Here is a 19899-nt window from a genome sequence, read left to right on the forward strand (position 1 = left end):
CAGCCCTAAGCATGTGTTTATACAAGCAATGCTAAATGGATTCAGTAAGATGGATATGTGTGTGTATGTATGTATGTATGTATGTATTTGTAACAATAACTATAGAAGAAGAAATGAATGAGAGAGAATGTATATTGGGTATAAACACAGGAGTTAGAATAGAAAGAGGGGGAGGGGTGATATAAATGCAATACTCATATATGAAAGTCTCAGAAAAAAGTTTTAAAGGTTAAATAATCAGTATTTGGAAGGATAGGCACTATTTGTAAATGTTCCTGATTTTATTTGACTGTACAAACTTCAGTTTTCTGGAACTTATTGCACGGTAAATGCATGTCATTTCTTAAGATTGTACATTCTTTCCTTCTTTTTCTTCCTCTTCTTCTCCTTCTTCTCCTTCTCCTTCTCCTTCTTTTTTTTTTTTTTTTTTTTTTTTTTTTTTTTTTCGGTTTTTTTTTTTTTTTTTGGTTTTTCCAGACAGGGTTTCTCTGTGTAGCTTTGTGCCTTTCCTGGAGCTCACTTGGTAGCCCAGTCTGGCCTCGAACTCACAGAGATCCGCCTGGCTCTCGAGTGCTGGGATTAAAGGCGTGCGCCACCAATGCCCGGCCCTCTTTCCCTCTTCTTGAGTGGTTCTGCTTGCTTGCAATTCTGCCTGCTCTTAGTGCTCCCATTTTCTACTTACCAAAGTTACAGAACTGGTTAGTACTCTTGCCAGGCCTTTCACTCTGTAACCAATGCAATAGGCAGGGAAAAATTTGAAAACAGAAGAGCAGATTGAAAATAAAATAAAGTAGTATTTATAGACAAATTGGTTGGTTAATGTAGACAATCTCCCAAATGTATGTACAACGCTGATAGAACGAATGACTTAGTTTAGTATAGCCACAGGATAAAAGAAAATAAGTATACATGAGTCAGATACATCCCTACATACCAATAACAAACAATTGAAAATTACATTTTTTAAATTAGCTTACAAAATAACAATTTTCCTTATGGCATTTTCTTGCTTGTTTAGTTTTGATTGACCCTCCATATCTCACTGTTCCTGTCTGTTCCTGTCCTTCTTAAATCCTTCCGTCTCTAGTATTCTCTTCCACTTTCAAATCACATGTGTTCTTTTACCTGCTTAACACTTTCTTAAGGCTTCTTTTATTTCCTCTCATGAGTCCCTTTTGGAAATTAAACTTGTTTTATAGCTAGAGGTATGGATCCATGGTAGAGCATGCATGAGACCCCTGATTTTGATCTCCAGCACCAAAAATGTTTGAAATATTTGGGAATTCCTAACAAAATATGAATAAAACTCATGTTGATAGAACATTATAAAAAAACAAAAACTGTTATTCATGTGTCAGGTTGATATAAATTAAGCACAACCCCAATCATAATATCAGCAAACGGGGCACATTTTAGTACATTTGTTGTTATTTAATAGAGCTAGCCTGTAGTGAAGCTCCCTGCTCTGTGATATAAGGTTGTCATTCAAAAATTTCAAAGAGGCAGTCCTAAACCCTTGTCAAAGATGTTGTGTAGGAAATTAAAGCATTAGATAAATTGGATTAAATATCCTACTTTAACCCATTTAATGAAACATTTTTTGAATCCATTATAGGTCAGTAATGTAAATCTTTAGGGAAAGAAGAGAGGGAGTTACTAGACTAGTCAGTGTTTCAAAACATCCGCCTTCCCCCCATAGATCCTATCATTTTTCCTCTCCTTCCTACTTTTAAAAAACCATTTCGTAGCCGGGCGGTGGTGGCGCACGCCTTTAATCCCAGCACTCACAGACAGCGATCTCTGTGAGTTCAAGCCAGCTGGCTACAAGTGATTCAGAAAGGCGCAAAGCTACACAGAGAAACCCTGTCTCGAAAAAAAAAAAAAAAAAAAAAAAAAAAAAAAAACCATTTCGTGTCATAAAAGGATGTTGCTAGTTAGAGTTAGTTACACAAATGAACTCTTTAATGATTTTGCTTTGACACTTTGTTACTCATTAATCTAACTGAAAAAATAGATCATAAGTCTTTTTGACTCTTAAGAGTTAATTATAGCTCTTCCAAATAATATAAATCTTGGGAAAATACTCTCAAATACTCTCTAAGACCACCTATAATGTTCTTATGTTCAGGTTCTTCACTATAGTTCGCCTTGTAGATAATTCTCAGTGAATGACTAGGAAAACTCGGAAATTAGTTTTTATAACAATTAATTCTACTAGGCAGTATTTTTTGTTTGGTTGGTTTTCAGGTGTTGTTATTAACATGTTTCTTTTTAATTTGAGAATTTCACACACACACATACAATGTATTTTCATCAAATCCACTTCTTTCCTTCCCTTCCAACTCCATCCCTTTTCCCTCTACCACTTTCCCCTCCTGACATCATTTGCTCTTTTTAAAAATCCATTGAGTCCACTTAGTACTGCCTGTGTGCTCATGAATATAGGTCCATCTACTGAAGTATAGATGACCTCTCAGGGACCACATAGAATAAGAGCACTAATTCTCTTCCCCAAAGCCATCAGTTGCCAGTTGCTTCTCAGCTAGTAGTGGAACATCATGAGCCTCTTCCACATTCATGTTAGGATTTTGGCTGTCTTGATCCTGTGCAAGTCGTGTGCATGCAGTTACAAGTGGCCCAGTCAGGTCTGGAAAATACTGTTTCCATGCAGAGGTCCACTACCTCTGGTTCTTTCAATTCTGTATTAGTCAGGATCCTCTAAAGGAACAGAAATGACCTAATGAATGTACATTAAAAGGGGATTTATTAAAGTAGTTTACAGGGTATGGTCTGAGTAGTCCAGTAGTGACTATCTCTCAAAGGAAAGGCCGAAGACCTGGCAGTTACTCAGTATACAAGGCTGGATGTCTGAACTGATCTTCAGTCTGTGTTGGAATCCCAAAGAAATAAGTTCTAATACCAAAGATAGAATTCCTCAGCAATAGAGTAGATGAACTTGCCAGCAACAATGAGGGCAAACAGGCAAAAAGCAAAAGCTTTCCTTTTATGTGCCACCAGAAGGTGTGGCCCAGATTTAGGGTGGGTTTTCCCACCTCAAATGATCCAATCAAGAAAGTTCCTTAGCTGGGTGGTGGCAGTGGCGCCTTTAATCCCAGCACTCAGGAGGCAGAGGCAGGCGGTTCTTTGTGAGTTTGAGGCCAGCCTGGTCTACAGAGCGAGATCCAGGAAAGGCACAAAGCTACACAGAGAAATCCTGTCTCCCAAAAAAAAAAAAAAAAAAGTTCCTCATGGTGGCCCAGCTCCTTGGGTTTTAGTTGATTACAGGTATAGTTGGCAATCAAAATTAACCATTACACTCTTTCTTCCAGAATGATTCCTGAGCCCTGTGGATATGTATATGATATAGACATTTCATTTAGAGCTGAGCTCTCCACATTCTTTTATTCTCTGTATGTTAACTTTGTTGTAGGTTCCTATATTGATCACCATCTGTTGAAAAAAAAAAAAAAAAAAAAAAAAAAAGACCAAAAAACAAAAAGCTTTTTAAATGAGAGTTGAGAGATGTAGTAGTTTGTGAATATAAAGTGTTTCAGAAGCGGTTTCTTACTGTTTTCATTTAGCAGAATAATAGTAGTAGATTTTCTCCTAGGGCCTATGACCTAGCCGGCCATGAGTTTGAGCCTCAGTTAATAGTACTAGATATGAATACCACCTTGTTTGCAGAGCAGGCTTTAGATCCAATCAGAAGGTGATTGGTTACTCTCATAAACATCTATGCCACTCTGGGACCAATATGCACATTTTGCCAGGCCAGTTGTCATTGTAGCTTACAGCGTTCACAGCTGTTGATTTCTTTTTTCTCCCAGTAATGTGCATGTAACCTTTCAGCACTATGAAAGCCAGCCAGTAGGAAGAAGTATCCAGGATAGGGAACCAGCTCAATTTCTTCATGTCCTGTGACTCAAGTATGTGGTATCTTCAGCAATAAGGTTTTACCATAAAGTTCTGGAGAGTAACCAAGAGCAGTTGCAATAGCCTGCAATGTTTTGGGGATCCTACTGATCAACAACTAGAAAAGAGGTAACTGTGGTATCTGGGAGGGGCATCATCCTCCCAAGATAGGATAACACCATTCAAACTCCTTTTATGTGTGTATATATATGTATATGTATGTATGTATGTATGTATGTATATGTATATATATTATGAAGCTTCTATTGTAGTAGGTTTCCATCTGGCTTTTTAAGAGGTCTTTAACATCAGTTATCCCTCCCAATACTCCCTCCTCTACCTCATCCTCCCATTCCTGCCCCATTAAATCCTACTTGTTCTATTTTCCCCTTTTCCATATCACCCGTGTCTTCACTACTTCTCTGACTTCTGTGGGCATTCTAATTTAATCACTCATACCTAGTAGCTCATGATTCAAATCGAGCATCCATGAAAAAGAACATGTGATACTTGTCTTTCTAGGTCTGAGTTACCTAACTCAGATATGTCCATTTAACCATGACTAAAAAAAAAATACTTTTCCTTACAGTTGGCTAGTATTCCATCAGGCAATCAATTTGTAAAACTGCTGTACTGACATTTAAAATATATAGTTATGTGATTTTGTGAAAATATGCAAATACTGTGAATTCTGTGGTCTAAAAATGTGTTGATATGTGAATAGCTACCTATTTTTATTTTAATTTTCTTTATACTTTGAAGCTCCACCTGAATTCTTGAAAGAACCCACTAACATATACGCTCACGAATCCATGGATATTGTATTTGAGTGTGAAGTCACTGGGAAGCCAACTCCAACTGTGAAGTGGGTCAAGAATGGGGATGTGGTTATCCCGAGTGATTACTTTAAAATTGTAGTAAGTATTCTTTTCAATGAAGTACATTTATTTCTGAAACCTTTAAGTGTCTTTAAAATATAGTCACTAAAGATGTATTATATATACCAATTCAAATTATTGCAAATAATGAAATAGAAAAATTATAGAAGAAATCATAGACTGTAATTTATTTTTTGGCTGTAGAGAAAGCTGAGCTCAGAAGTATTTTGGAGGTTTATGTGAGACCACTATCAAATTGGTGGCTGGACTAGGCTTAGAACCCACCACAGTCTAGTACTCGTAAATGTAGCTATCAGTATTTCCTGAGACTTACAGTGTGTGCACACATGCCTGCTCCTCATTGCCTTCACAGCTGTTTTCAAGGAGCAGGTCTCTCCTCCCCCCACCTCCCCTCTCCTTTATCTCTCCCGCCCACCCCCACCCACCGGGATCTCAACTGTAGCTCTGGCTGCCCTGGAACTCACTATGTAGACCGAACTGGTCTGGAAATCACAGAAATCAACCTGTTTCTGCTTCCTGAGTGCATATGCCACCACATCCAGGTCTCTCTGGAAGTATAGAAAGATGATAATTTTGAAAAACATATCGATTAATTATACAACAAATTATACAAAACTTAACTAAAAAATCATAAATCAGGGCACATACCTTTCAAAGTAAGAATGATCCCATGCTAACCATTCTAATAAACAAAAACCCTTTTAGAAAGTGAGTACATCATCACATAGTGCCTTTTAATTTAACTTGCATATATTAGTTAAAAGAATTTTTGAAGTAGATAAAAGCAAGACATGGTGATATCTTGCCTGTAATCCCAGTCCTTAGGAGCTAAAGGCAAGAAGATAGTGAGCCTGAGGCCAGATTAGGTCACTCCTTGAGACTGTTTCAAAATTGTAACAAAATGTAAATGCAAAAAGTTAAATGTGGGGCTGGACTGATATCTCAGTCTATCTTATCTCATGTAAGCATGAAGGCCTGAGTACAGTCACCAGGAGAAACCCACATAAGAAGTTTTGTGTTGAAATGCCTGAACTGTGGAGATGGAGACAAGTGAATTCTAGAGGCTTACTGGCCAGCTAGCCTAATCTAATAGTCAGTTTCCCAGATTCCAGCGTGAGAAAAAAAAAAGATGTTAAATATATTTAATAATTCTTTGTCATAATTGCACTTTATATGTATTAGGTATTATTAGTATTATTACCTACTAATACTACCATTATCTAATATCCTACTAATAGGATTGTTTAGGTCTTAATAATAAATATTAATGGCATACCTGAAGGTCTTTATAAAATACTCAGTAAAAAGCTCAGAAATAATTATGTTTTAAAGACAGTGTCACTTTACAGATTTGTCATATAAGTAATTCATTTTCTGTGGGGATGTACTTTCTGTTTCTGAAATGCATAATCTCATGTTAAAAAGTTTGTGAGCATTTAACATTAAAAAAAAACCAATCTGTTGTGGTTAAATTAGCATTTTTATTTTATCAGTATTTACATGTTTTTTATTAATTTTAAAGCAACATTTATGCTTATAACAATATTTCTTCCATCTCCTTGAGAACATATCCTTAAGGTTTTAAACTCATGTTCATCAATTAGGCATAAAATTGTATGTATGTTTTTCTTCCTTAGAAGGAACATAATCTGCAAGTGTTGGGTCTGGTGAAATCAGATGAAGGGTTCTATCAATGCATTGCTGAGAATGATGTTGGAAATGCACAAGCTGGAGCCCAGCTGATAATCCTTGAGCATGGTAAGAGGGGAGCAGCAGTGAGCTGAAGGAGCTTGTTACTCCAGGGTGCCTTGTGATGGCTTGCTTGGAAAAGCCCAGCATGTGACACAACTACAAGCAGAAGAGCAGCAGTCTTAAGTCATTTCACTTCAATTACTTCAAGGGCTTCAGCAGGCAAGAGCACTGCCTGCTCTTTCAGAAGACCCAGGTTCGATTCCCAGCACCCACATGGTGCCTTACAACCATCTGTAACTCCAGTTCCAGGAGATCTGATGCTCTCTTTTGGTCTCTTTGGGTACCACGTGTGTTGCACATACATATATTCCGATGAAACATACACACACACACACACACACACACACACATGCACACACATTTAAAAAACAGCCAGGTGGTGGCACACACCTTTAATGCCAACTCTTGGGAGGCAGAGGCAGGCAGATCTTTAATTTTGAAACCAACCTGGTCTACAGAGTGAGTTCCAGGACACCCAGGGATACAAAGAGAAACCCTGTCTTGAAAAAAAAAAAAAAGAAAGAAAGAAAGAAGGAAGGAAGGAAGGAAGGAAGGAAAGAAAGAATGAAAGAAAGAAAAAAAATATTTAAAAAAATTATTTAGAGATACATTTTCAGATAATGTTAAAAAAGAAGAGGAAAAGTTGGAAGTCTACGCAAGTGTTTATCAGAACCCACTTGTGTTGATCTCACAATTGTATTTCTGTCTTATAAGGAAAACTTAATATTTGCACTAAATTTTTGTTGTTTTTCCGAAAGAAAATTAGTGTTCTTTTTCTGATTATCATTAAAAAAATACTTGTTTATTATGCAAAATAAATTCAATCAACATTGAAAAATAGAAAAGGGTGTAGGAGTTGGGGAAGCCGCTCTAATTTGAACAGGGAAAGCTTAATGTAAAGAGTTATTAATTCTAGAGAGTATTAAGGATTTATGTAGTAAGAAAAGACCTCTTATATTAGCATTGGCATGTATAACAAGCAGCAATAGCACCTGGGTTTAGATAGAGTCTGCAGAGAAAGACGTTCACCTGAGGCTGAAATCCAGACATTATTGGAAAGAGTGTGGCTCTGGTTTACTAGGTGACAGAAAAGTAGATGTAGTGCTTTGCTGTTGAAACTTTGAATTTACTTTTTAGGGTGTGAGGAGAGTAGATCATAAGTTGATATCTCACCAGAAGCATTTTCTGCAAAAAACACCCAAGAGGTTGTGTGTTGTGGAAAGATGTTGGGCTCTTAGAACCTGTACATGGGAGCTAACGAGGAAGTCCTCTCTGCAATTGGTGTCTCTAGTGCTTGTGCTGATATGTGTAACATGTATGTCAGCTGAGAAAAGGAAAAACTATACTAAAAGTGCCTGGCTTCATTTTGTGGAGCAGGAAGTAAAACTTGAATTTAGAACTGAAAGGAAGGCACTAATTCTAAATCCTACTACCTAGGAGTGTTGCATAGGAGCACACAGAGGATATGTATGTCTTTTCATAACTCTGTTTTCTCCCAATATCATTACACTGGACATCTTTCCATGGTAACAAAATAACAACGTTGTTCATTATTGGATAGAATATATATGTAGTTTTATATCATTTACTCCCTGTTTGGTTGCATTTAAGTTGTCCTCTTTTTTTAAGTTGTTGTTATTGTTGGTTTTTGTTTTGCCATTATGAACAATGTTACATTGAACCTATTATATGGTTATGTTTTCATACTAAATTGCTGTTGTGTAGCAGTTCAGTCTTAAATTGGTGAGGGTAATCATTGGACATATTTTAGCAACTAAAGCTTTCTTCTTTTTTTCTTCCTTCCATTTTGAGTGGGTTTTTTTTTTTTTGTGAATACATGATAAAGGTAGAACTTTGGACATCTGATCTTTGGATATCTGAGTCAAATACAGTCACATAGTACTTTAATTCCAGCAGGTCCCTCTGACAGCTATAACTTGACCAGGGAAGCTAATTGACAAAGCTGGCACCTTTGCTGACTTTTCACTAAAATAGCATATGGGATTTGTAGATGCTATTTTAAAATATACTTGAAAATAATATTGTAAAAGGTATAAAATATTTAAGCAGCTTTTTTACCCTATTTCTGTGATTATACCTTTCTCCCTTTCATTGAAAATGACTCTAGCAACTTTTCAAGTTTGTAAAATAAAAAAAAAAATCCCAAATTGGGTTCCAGCCGACTAAGTGGGGTAATGTTGGTTTTGGTTGTTTTTTTGTTTGTTTGTTTGTTTTGTGGGATTTTTTGTTTGTTTTGTTTGAAGTACAATGGCAATGACTTTCTAAGAAACTTTAGAGGTATTTAGCATATTCACTTGTTTGTGATTACTAATAGAAATCTTACTAGTGTAAATGGATGACTGTGTTAGGAGCCTCCTAAATGGAGCTTTCCTCTGAATGTGCTTGGTGGTATAATAAGTTTATTAATTGTGTGTGTTTTCTGACTTTGAGAACATATATAGGCTTCGGGAATTTTTTTTTTGTTGTTGTAATCATATTGACAACACACTGACAAGTCATAGGCTATTAGAAGGTTATAAGTCCCATTTTTATTAAATTTGTTTCTTATTTTTGCCATTTTATTTTTTATTTGCTTAAGAATTAATTTATATGTATGTGTGTGTGCAAGCTTGTCTGTGTGTGCACCATGGTCCCTTGGAGGCCAAGCTTCAAATCCCCTGGAACTGGAGTTACACAGGTGGTTGTGAGCTGCTTGATGTGGTTTTAGGGACCTGGTCCTATGCAAGAGTAGGAATTCCTCTTAACCGCTGAGCTATATCTCTGGCCCCTGCTTACTTATTTTTGAGATGGGGGAGGGTGGTAAGTGTCTTACTGTGTTGCCCAGGTCTCATATTCCTTAGCTTAAGTGATGCTCTTACTTAACTCTCTCAAAATTAGAACTATAGGAGACATTTGGTACCATCCCTGACTTTTGATTTTTGTTTTGTTTTTGTTTTTCAAGACAGGGTTTCTCTGTGTAGCTTTGGAGCCTGTCCTGGACTAGCTCTGTAGACCAGGCTGTCTTGTAGACCAGGCTGTCCTCGAACTCACAGAGATCCACCTGCCTCTGCCTCTGCCTCCTGAGTGCTGGGATTACAGGTGTGCGTTGCCACTACCGCCCGGCAGACTTTTGATGTTTTATTTAAAGATTTTAAAGTTATATTTAAGTGTCTGTATGTGAATATATGTATGTGAGTTCAGGTGCTCCCAGAGTCCAGAGTGATTGAATGTTTCGAGCTGTACTTAAAGGTGATTGTGAGCCACCCAATATGGGTGCTGGGAGCTGAACTTGGGTCCTCTGTAAGAGCTGTAAGTGCTTTTTACTGCTGAACCATCTTTCCAGCCCCTTAATGTTTTGATCTTTAAGACAAATATTCATGTAGGAAAGCTAAAAGAGGGAATATAGCAGTTTACAATACCTGATCGCTGTCTTTATGGTATTTATACTACAGTAAAGAATATATGATTTATACAACCTTAGTGGAGCTGCTTTCATGTTTTATGGTACAAATAAAGTAGCACAGAAGAGATAATGACCATGATTAAAAATCAAAGCAATGCAGCAGTGCTAAGACATTCTAATGGATGGCAGAATACAAACTGGTTAGGAGATAATAATTACAAGTACTAGACAGATAGAAAAAAATGACTATGACAAAGGGGCATTGGTGATCTAAATCATTCAGATATTACCATCAGATTCGAAATTAAATATCACTACAGAAAAATCAGAAATATTCCCAAGATTTTATCTGATGACTGGTAGAATGATAATCAAACTGCAAAAACAGAAAAGGAAGGCAAGTTGAGTGTGGTCGTGCATGCACTGGAGAAGCCGAGGCCGGAGAATTGTATAGCAAAAGCCTGCCTCAACAAAAAGGCAGGAGTGAAGACAAGAGCCAGCTCCTCTCACTGAGAGCTGGATGCTGAAGAATCAACCTTCTCAAGCCCATCTGAGAGCTGAGCTAATAAAGCAGCCAAGCAGGGCAGGTTTCCCTGCCTCACAGCCTATGTGTTGGGTTATAGGAATTGTTTTATCTTTAGCTTACCACAAGAGATTGAAATGGCTGCCAGAAATGGGAGGGGGGGGGGCTTTCAATTTTACCTAATTATTTAAGGCCAAGTATGTACTAGTTTGGAAGATATGGAAGACCCAGACTCCAAGGGATCTCTTGTTTGCTTTCAGATAAAATTTCCTGGTGTTCCACATAGTATACCCAGTTGAGAAGAAATTTAGAATAGGAGGATCAAAGTTGTCTCTCAGGTCTAGAAATGAAGAGGGTGTTCTGTCCTGTTGGGAGATAGACATAAGCCTCTCACTTTTCCTTGGATCCTTCTGTAAGCATCAAACCCATGGAAAAGAAACAGAAAACCTACTTATTTCAGATATTTCTGGAGAAAGTTTAGAAACCAAATTCCTTCTGTGAAGAGAAACTCTTCAGTGACATAGACACACACAGACACACACACACACACAGACACACACACACACACACACCCCTTGGGCTGGGGGTGGGGAGATATGCAGGATACTAAGAGTTGAACATAAGGCCTTGCACATGCTGGGTAAGTCCTCTACTACTGAACTACACATTCTGCTCTTGGGAGAAACTCAGAACACGGGAAAATCATTGCTGAAGAGAAGGACAGAAGAGAAGCTCTGCCTTAAAAGAGGGTCAGAATATTATTTTAGGCTCCAGAAGGCACTGATAGCAAGAAGCCTTTTTCTATTAAAGAGTGGTGTTTAAGAACATGCTCACCTATGATCAGCATAGTACAGAGCAGACTTAGCCTGCCATAGAAAGAATCACAGAGCCTACCTAAAATTGAAGCTGGAAAAGGACAACAGAGAATTGCATCCACTTCAGCTATGAACCTAGCACCAAGGCAGAAAGCCTTTCTCTTGAGAAAGGTCATGAGCTTGATGGGAAATTCCTTTTGTAATAGTGTCCAGAAATGTTCGAAAGCTGAAAGGAAAGAATAGTTGGGGGAAGCCTTCTATCTCTGAACATATGACAGTGTTAGTCTTAGCTATAGAGCACTTTGAAGTCTGTTGTATACTGCAGGTAACTATAACAACTAAATCTATACCAAACTCAGTTCCTGACTATGTTGGCTAAATTCCACTCTAATAGTTTGACAAAGAACAGGTATACCAGTGCCTAGGTGTAAATGATACTTAACTCAACGTGGCTCTGCATGCTTTGTTCATCACTCAGTGAAAAATTAATAGACCCCCCCAAAAAAGCAAAGGAAAAAAGCCTGTTTGGTGTTGAAAGATACAAGTCAACAGAACCAGATTCAAGAATTTTTTCACTTCTTTATATAAATTCAGTGCAAAGACACTAGAAAATATGCCATCCACTTGCCATTCCTTATAGACTTTTCTTTTAAAAACTACTCAGACATGGCTTTACAGACTACAAAATGAACCAAAAGAAAGAACTGAAAACCAAATGATACCATCCTTAACATGGTACAGTAATCATATTTCTTGGTATTCACGTAAGTTGAAAAAAATTACATAAAAATATGTACTCAAGTGTTTATAGCACCTTTATCCCCAAGCTCCACAACTTGGAACAATTAAAATAGTCTTCAGTATGTGAATGGGTATACTATAGTATATCCATAAAATGGATTATTGACTGGGGCCATTTTGGCTAACATAAGCAAATTTGAGTCTTAAAGGACAAAGAAGATAAGAACAGAGCAAAGGAAATATTTAAATAGGCAATAGCTGTGATTTTTTTTTTTTCGGTTGTGAGCCTTAGCTTTTAATGGCTGAGCTATGTCTCCAGTCCATGATTGTGATTTTTAAAAACACAGGATGAGAGGGTGTAGCTTGGTGGTAGCATACTTGCCTAGCATGAGTGGGGCTCTGGGTTGAGTAACCAGTACTAGGTAGTCAGGGAGAGAATAAAACGACAGATCCAAAAATCAGCTCAGATGTAAGCTTAACTCCAAAGTGATAATAGTAATAATGGTGTTGACAGTGAAAGGAAATGCACCTGTCTGCATCATGGTTAAACTGAAGACTAAACATAAGAAAATTGTGAAATTCAAAACAAAACAAGCACCATGTAGATTTAACAGTCTTATTAAATAAGAAACACAGAGTCAAATGCAGAGTTAAAAGCCCAAGAGGTCAGAGCAGTAGCTGAGAGCTAAAAACCCTTTCTTACCCTTCACTGCCGCTGCCGTCCTTCCCCTCAGAAAGACACCTACTTCCTGTGTAGCTGTCTTTTTATTGACTTTCTGTTCGGCCTTCTCATTGGTTCTAAACCCAACCACATGACCTCCTCGTCACTGCCTGTCTATACAGATCTCTAGGTCTCTATGTTTGGTATTTAGATTAAAGGCGTGTGTCTCCATGCTGGCTGTATCCTTGAACACACAGAGATCTGCCTGTCATGTGATCGGGATTAAAGGTGTGTGCCGCCGCCGCCGCCCAGCTTCTGCTATGGCTTTCTATTAGCTCTGACCCCCAGGCAACTTTATTTATTAACATACAAATAAAATCACATTTCAGCACAAATATCACCATACAAAACAGTCCCAATGGATACATCTTCTAAATAATTCTGCACCTAATGCTCAAGGAACACTGTGGAAGAGGAAGTGGAAAGATTGTAAGAGCCAGAGGATAGGGGAGTTTGGTGTGAGATTGTGTCACATCAGAAAGTATACCCATAAAGTCTCACCAAAATGACTGCCCAAACATGAGCTGAATAAGAATGACACCAATGAACATGACGAACCAGATGAGTCTCAACCCACCATAAAGAACTATAGGTAACTGAGTAAAGCTGCGAGCAAGAGAGGTGATCTTTCCAGGGGAAGAGTACACCAATTGGTTGTCCATTGCCAAAGGAATGCTCTGAAAACATAGGTAAAGGTAGCATTATATGGACTCAACATGTCATATTTAGGAATACATATGTATGTGAAAATACATATATACATGCAATAACTGAAAAAAGAGGCCATCACTTTGAAGGAAACCTAGGAGGAGCATATGAGGAAAGGAGGGAGGAAAGGGAAGAGAGAAATGTAATTAAATTATAATATCAAAAATAAACAGCAACAAAAGACATTTACCTGCAGAAAAACAAGGATGGGACTGGAGAAATGGTTCAGTGATTAGGAGCACTGGCTGCTCTTCCAGAGGATCCACATTCAAGGCTCAGCACCTACATGGTGGCTCACAATAGTCTGTAACTGAGTTTCAAGAGACCAGACAACCTCTTCTGGCCTCTGTAGGCACCAGGCACACATTGTAGTGCACAAACATGCATGCAAACAAAACACGAATACTCATAAAATAAAAATAATAAGTTTTAAGGAAGAATTACAGTAGACTTTTTTTTTTTTTTTTTTTGCCAAAACTAAAGACCTTTGGGGGAAAAGCAACCCAAGTAAGTTATCTATCCAGTAAAAGTATCATTCAAGAATGAAAATGAAATGAACATGTTTTCAGAACAGAAGCTGAGAAAATTCATTGCGTACAACTCATAGTAGGAAGAGATAAAGTAGTAAATTCAATGAATAAGTTGTTTTCAGTTAAAAATATCCTTTGAAAATGAATTGAAAACTTGAACAGAAACAAAATTGATTGAATACAACTCATAGTAGGAAGAGATAAAGTAGTAAATTCAATGAATGTTTTTTCTATTTTTAACATTGTTATTTATAATAGATGAATAGGATATGAATAGGTTTGTATCTTTCCTTAGAGAAATTGTAAATCTTTGTATCATTTAATAAAAGTATTTTTATAATTAAATCTTAAAAATTACTAATTTAACCCATTAATATTTAGGAGTTTTTTCCTTAGAAATCAGATTTATAAAAAGACTTAATATCACCATTAGTGATTTAAAAAGAAAAAGAAATAGGAATAAAGGGAAAGAATAGGAATTACTTAAATGTTAAAAATAGAATGAAATGAAAATAATTATAGAACAGCTTAACACTTTTTAATGATGAGGAAATCTCAGTATAGAATTTCAAGTAGAAAAGATACAAAGCTAAATAGATCAGATCTGAATTTAAAAACTATACAAATATAATTAAGCATTCCCTTTCCCAAAATGTTTACATTAATTAGTCACTTTGATGAATTATATTTTTTCGGTGTTTTCAGATTCCATAATCTGAAAGGCTTTTTCCTTTTTTTTTTTTAAAGTACTAAACTCAACTTTTTAGTCATTGTTAAAAGATAAAAAGTCACCAGACACATAATACTGATGACCTTCTACTAGTAACATTATCAGTGGAAGGTCAGCATTCACAGCTAGTCTCTTGTCAGAGGACAGTGATGTTGTATTGCATGAGGTAGAGAAGATTCTGGCAGGCCCCGTGATACCCTTTAATTTGGCAGGAGCAGCATAAAAGAGGAATGATGAAAATTAGCTTACTTTGAACGTCTTTGCCCTTGTATTTAGTAGCATTGTGACCCCAGGAGTGATATGTGGTGGCTGTGTATCATTCCCCAAACCCTCTCACCTTGCATCCTTCTTGTTTGTCTAGGTTCTTTGCTTCTTTGTTTTTAGCAGACTCATTAATATTTTAAAAGACAACTTTCAAAAATGGACTAGATTAAGTTGGCAAAGTGTGCCTCAAAGGCCAGATCCATCCATTTGCTGCATTTTTCATTGGAACATAGATATATATATATATGTTGACAGATTATCTATGTCTTGTTTTGGTCCTTTCATACTGTAATGACAAAAGTCAGTAGTTTAGAGATCAGATGGCCTATAAAACCTGGAAGTGTCTCTTGCCCTTTGTAGACACTGTTTGCCAGCTATCAGACTACATCACAAACGGTAATAGTTTGTGATTATTTCTCATTGGTGGAAGTGTATTTCACTTAAGACCTTTTAAAAGGAAAAATTGGAGTAGAATAAAGAAAAAGAGAAGTGAAAGGATGAAAACACAAGGATGGGAGCAGAAAGGCAGATCTAGGAGGAAATGTGCTATGACTCTGAAAAACTGTTGGGAGAAGTAGAAACTGCAGATGATTGTTAGTACATCCCTGTACAGCCTGCAGCAGCTCTCAGTGTTCCTATGTGAGATGTTTTATGTCATGTCATCAGAAAACACAATTTCCTCCTGAATTGGGAGGTAGAATTTGAGAAGCATTGTTTCAGCATTTTCTTTTTTCTTTTTTTTCTTCATTTTATAATTAATTTAATTTTACATATCAGCCACGGATTCCCCTGTCCTCCCTCCTCCCACCCCCCAGTCCCCAACTTCCCCCGTCAATCCACCCCCTATTCCTACCTCCTCCAAGGCAAGGTCTCCCCTGGGGATTCAGCCCAGCCTGGTAGATTCAGTTGAGGCAGGTCCAGTCCCCTCCTCACTGCACCAAGGCTGAGCAAAGTTTCTTAATCAAAACATTTAAAATATAAGATGGAGCTAGCAAGATCACTCAGTGGGTAAAGGCACACCTGCCACCAAACCGGATGATCTGAGTTCAATTCCCAGAACCCATATGATGGAAGGAGAGAACCAACTCCCTCGAGTTGTCCTCTGATTTTTCATATGTATGCTATTCCTGTCCACACACATACACATATATACATAGATACAAATAAATAAGCAAAATGTAATAATTTTAAGAAAAATAAAAATATGATTTAAATTATTTTATGCATTTTCAGTAACAGAAACACTCTTTGTTACTTCTTTTGGTATTGGTTTTTGGTTTGTTTTTGAGATATCCATCTGTGTAAGTCAGGTTAACAGTGAGCTCACTATCCTCAGCCTTCTAAATGCTGGAATTTCATTGTACACCACCATGTCTGGCAGCAGCAACTCTTGGTTTTATAGACTCTTTTAAACTACTTAATTGAACATAAAATGGAATTACTTCTATATTATGACATTTCCAATTAGTGCCTGTTTTTAATAGTTGTCGAAAGATTTTCTTAATTGTTAGTAAAATTAGTGCAGCTAAGTAGGATGGTATGAGGGCTACATGCCTGGTAATCCTAGCACTTGGAAGGCAGAGACAGGAAAATTATGAATTCCAGGCCAGCCTTGGACTACATAGGGAGACTATATCTTTAAAAAAAGACAAGAGAAAGAAAGATGCAGGTATGTTAAAGGTAGCAAAACCTGAGGGAAAATATTGTTCACTTTTCATTGTCCTTTCTTCTTGTGTGTTTGAATTTAAAAATAGCCTCCAAATTGTCTTGTGAGACTGGAATATAAAAACCATAGAAATACACTTTTTAAATGTATGTCCTGTCAACAGGCCTGATAATTGGCAAGTTTTGTTGTTGTTGCAGGAGGAAGAGGGACTGATGAAAAGGAAGTAACATGAGCTTGTTTGTAGTAAAGGAAATTCACACTTTACCATCACATTAAATGACTTCTAGGATATCATGGCCATGGTAGATAAGGATACATACTGAGTATCATGAGTGGCTATTTTGTTTTTGTTTTTCATTTTGTTTGACTGAAACATTTGTGAAAAATTCCATATAGTTCTGAGGTTATTGAGAGATAGAAGTTCTGGGAAAGGTGACTAATAGCTTGGCATGATTAAAGTTGGCTAAGTAGCAAGAAATTATTAGTCATTAGTGGAATAGTTTAAATCTAAAACATTACTTGTAAAGCTTAGTTAGTGTTGATCAAAGGGTTAATTCTATTTTATTATTTTGCTTAAGTACTGGTAATTATAACTTTAGGGAAAGTTTTACTCCAGATAACTGGTGTAATTTGACTCTTAATTTGATTACTCTATCTAGGAACTTATGTTATGATTTTGAGACTCTCACTTTATAACCCAGACAGGCTCGGAAGTCACTTTGTAGCCCACACTGGCCTCAAATTTACAGCAATCTTTTTTGTCTTACCTTCCTGAGTGCTAGGATTAGTTAGGTGCCACCACACCCACCTTGTGTCTAGAAACGGTCAAAGATTACAGATGTATCTAATGCCAGTGTTTTCTCTGCTCCTGACTTACTAATTGGGTCCGACTCTGAAATTCTGTGCTTTTTGTTTTCTGTAAAATAAAAAGATTTAATTAGGTGATTGTTAGGTTTTTTTGTTTTTTTTTTTTAATCGCTTCAAATACTCCACTAAATGTAATCATTTTAGGAGTATATGTTTAATGTTAGATGTGATTATATCTCTATATATATATTTATTTAAATTTGTAAAATAAGAAAATATTCTTTTATGACTAGATTGAATGGCATCTGAAATGTCTAGTTAAAACTAAACTTGGACTATTTTTAAAAGACCTAACACATGTTCATTGTCAAACATAAGAATGTGTAATTGTCTGATAAAAAGGTAAATGTACTGTTAACTCTTTCCAGGTCTCGCTTTCTAGAGCTAGCGCTTGTTAACAAACTTCACTTACAATTCACATATTCAGTAAATATGTGTGGTGAAATACCACATACCCTATGAGAGTGTGGGTTTGTGCTAAGTGGTAAGGTTGGAAGAGCAAGCAGACATCATCTTCTGCCCTCATAGAACATTTATCTATTAGAGTGGAGAAACATCAAGCAACTAAAATAATAAACAAAATAATTAAAGCTTTTGTGGATGCTTAAAAGACATTAAAGGGATGCGTTATGTTGTGGATTGAATGTAAATTCAGTTGTTCCCCCCCCCACACACACACACACACATGTACACTTTGTCTTAACCTAGTGTCACTATTGGGGAATTTGTGGAACTTCTGGACATGGGGCAAGGCTAGTAGATACAGGGATGTAGCAACCTCACTAGAGAATTGTAGCCAGCCCAAGATGTGAGGGAACCATCCTGAGAACTCATAACACTCAGGCTCAGACTAGTCCCAACATGGCCTTTTCTGCTATGAAAGTGAGCAAACAAATCCTCCTTTATCTAAATTATTTCTATTGTGTATTAATATTTTGCCCCAGTGACAAGAAGAATAACCAATACACTCTGATGAAGAATTACTGGTGTTCAGGGTCTGAAAATTGCTCATTCAGTAAAGTATTTGCCATTCAAGCATGGGTACCTAAATTCAGATCCCTAGCACCCACATGAAAAGTTAGGTGTGGTGGTATGTGCCTGTATTCTCAGTGCTGGAGAAGCCAAAACAGGACATCCCTGGAGCTTACTAACTAGCCGATCCAACTGAATCAGCAAGGATCAAGTTTATTGAGAGAAAGTGATAGAAGACACTCAACATTGAAGTCTGGCCTACATATATGGACACATGCATACACCACTGCCTGCATACAAAGAATTATTAGGGAGGTGGGTGTGGAGGCTTATAACTTTAATCCTGGCACTTGGGAGCTTGTGGCACAAAGATTGCCATAAATTAAAGGCTAACCAGAACTATATAGTGAGCTCCAGGACAGCCTGAGCTACTGTATGAGAGCTTGTCTCAAAAAAAAGGGGGGTGGTGTTGGGGGTATTGGAGAAATGGCTCAGCAGTTAAGAGCACTGGCTATTCTTCCAGAGGACCCAGGTCCTTTCATCACCCACAAGGCAGCTCACAGCATGCAATCCAGTCCCAGGGGAACAAACAACTTTTGGCCTCTTTGGGCACTGCATGCATATGATGCGCAGGCACACCTGTAGCAAAACACATGTACGCATAAAATAAAAATGGGAAATGGGGAAACTTTTTGAGGATAGAGTGGGAATTAATTTAAATAAGTATATTGAAAAGATGGCTTTGTTGAAGTGGTGGTAGTCAATTTGAGACCAGAAGGATTCAAAGGAGCTCATGTGTTCTTTTATGTACATACATATATTTACATTCACATATAAACTTTTTATCTACAGTAGTGTTTTTCTGTGATTTTTTTTTTCATTTCCCAGTATTTAATGGACATATTTTCTTTTTGCTATAAAACTCATGCTATCTGACAGGCATGTTTTTGAGTTCTTGTTTGCAGCATACTTTTTAAAAAGTATAGCTAAAGAGTAATTTCCTATTTACCTGGGTGTGATGATACCATCTTACAATTCCAGCATTTGGGAGATAAAAACAAGAGGATTGTGAGTTCAAGGCTAGCCTGGGATACATAGGCCCTCATCTAAGAAAAAAGGAGAATTTAGCATATGTTTCAAACAATCTGTTAATAATCATTTATTTTGAAGCTATAGTTACAAAGTGTTTAAAGGTTCATTATTTTAAACTAGCATGAATCTGAAAATAATAAAGTTAATAAAACTAATAAAAGAGAGTGCTGTAAAATAATAAAAAGAATAAGGGGATCTATGTATGGAAAATATCTGTCTTAGTTAGGCTTACTATTGCTGTGATGAAACACTGTGACCAAAAGCAACTTGGGGAGGGAAGGGTTTATTTCACTCACAGTTCCAT

At 37.0% G+C, this 19899-nt stretch overlaps 1 protein-coding gene across 8 annotated transcripts in view; it reads left to right on the forward strand.

Annotated features, from left to right (window-relative positions):
- Positions 1 to 19899, forward strand: part of Neo1 (neogenin 1) — a 178869-nt gene that overhangs the window by 82013 nt on the left and 76957 nt on the right. For all 8 annotated transcript variants that reach the window (XM_028892477.2, XM_028892482.2, XM_028892483.2 and 5 more), the window contains exons 6-7: positions 4675 to 4829; positions 6449 to 6569. In XM_028892477.2, the coding sequence (XP_028748310.1) occupies positions 4675 to 4829; positions 6449 to 6569 (276 nt within the window). The remainder of the gene's footprint in view (positions 1 to 4674; positions 4830 to 6448; positions 6570 to 19899) is intronic.

Source organism: Peromyscus leucopus, chromosome 7, assembly GCF_004664715.2.
Source record: "Peromyscus leucopus breed LL Stock chromosome 7, UCI_PerLeu_2.1, whole genome shotgun sequence".
Taxonomy (NCBI): domain Eukaryota; kingdom Metazoa; phylum Chordata; class Mammalia; order Rodentia; family Cricetidae; genus Peromyscus; species Peromyscus leucopus.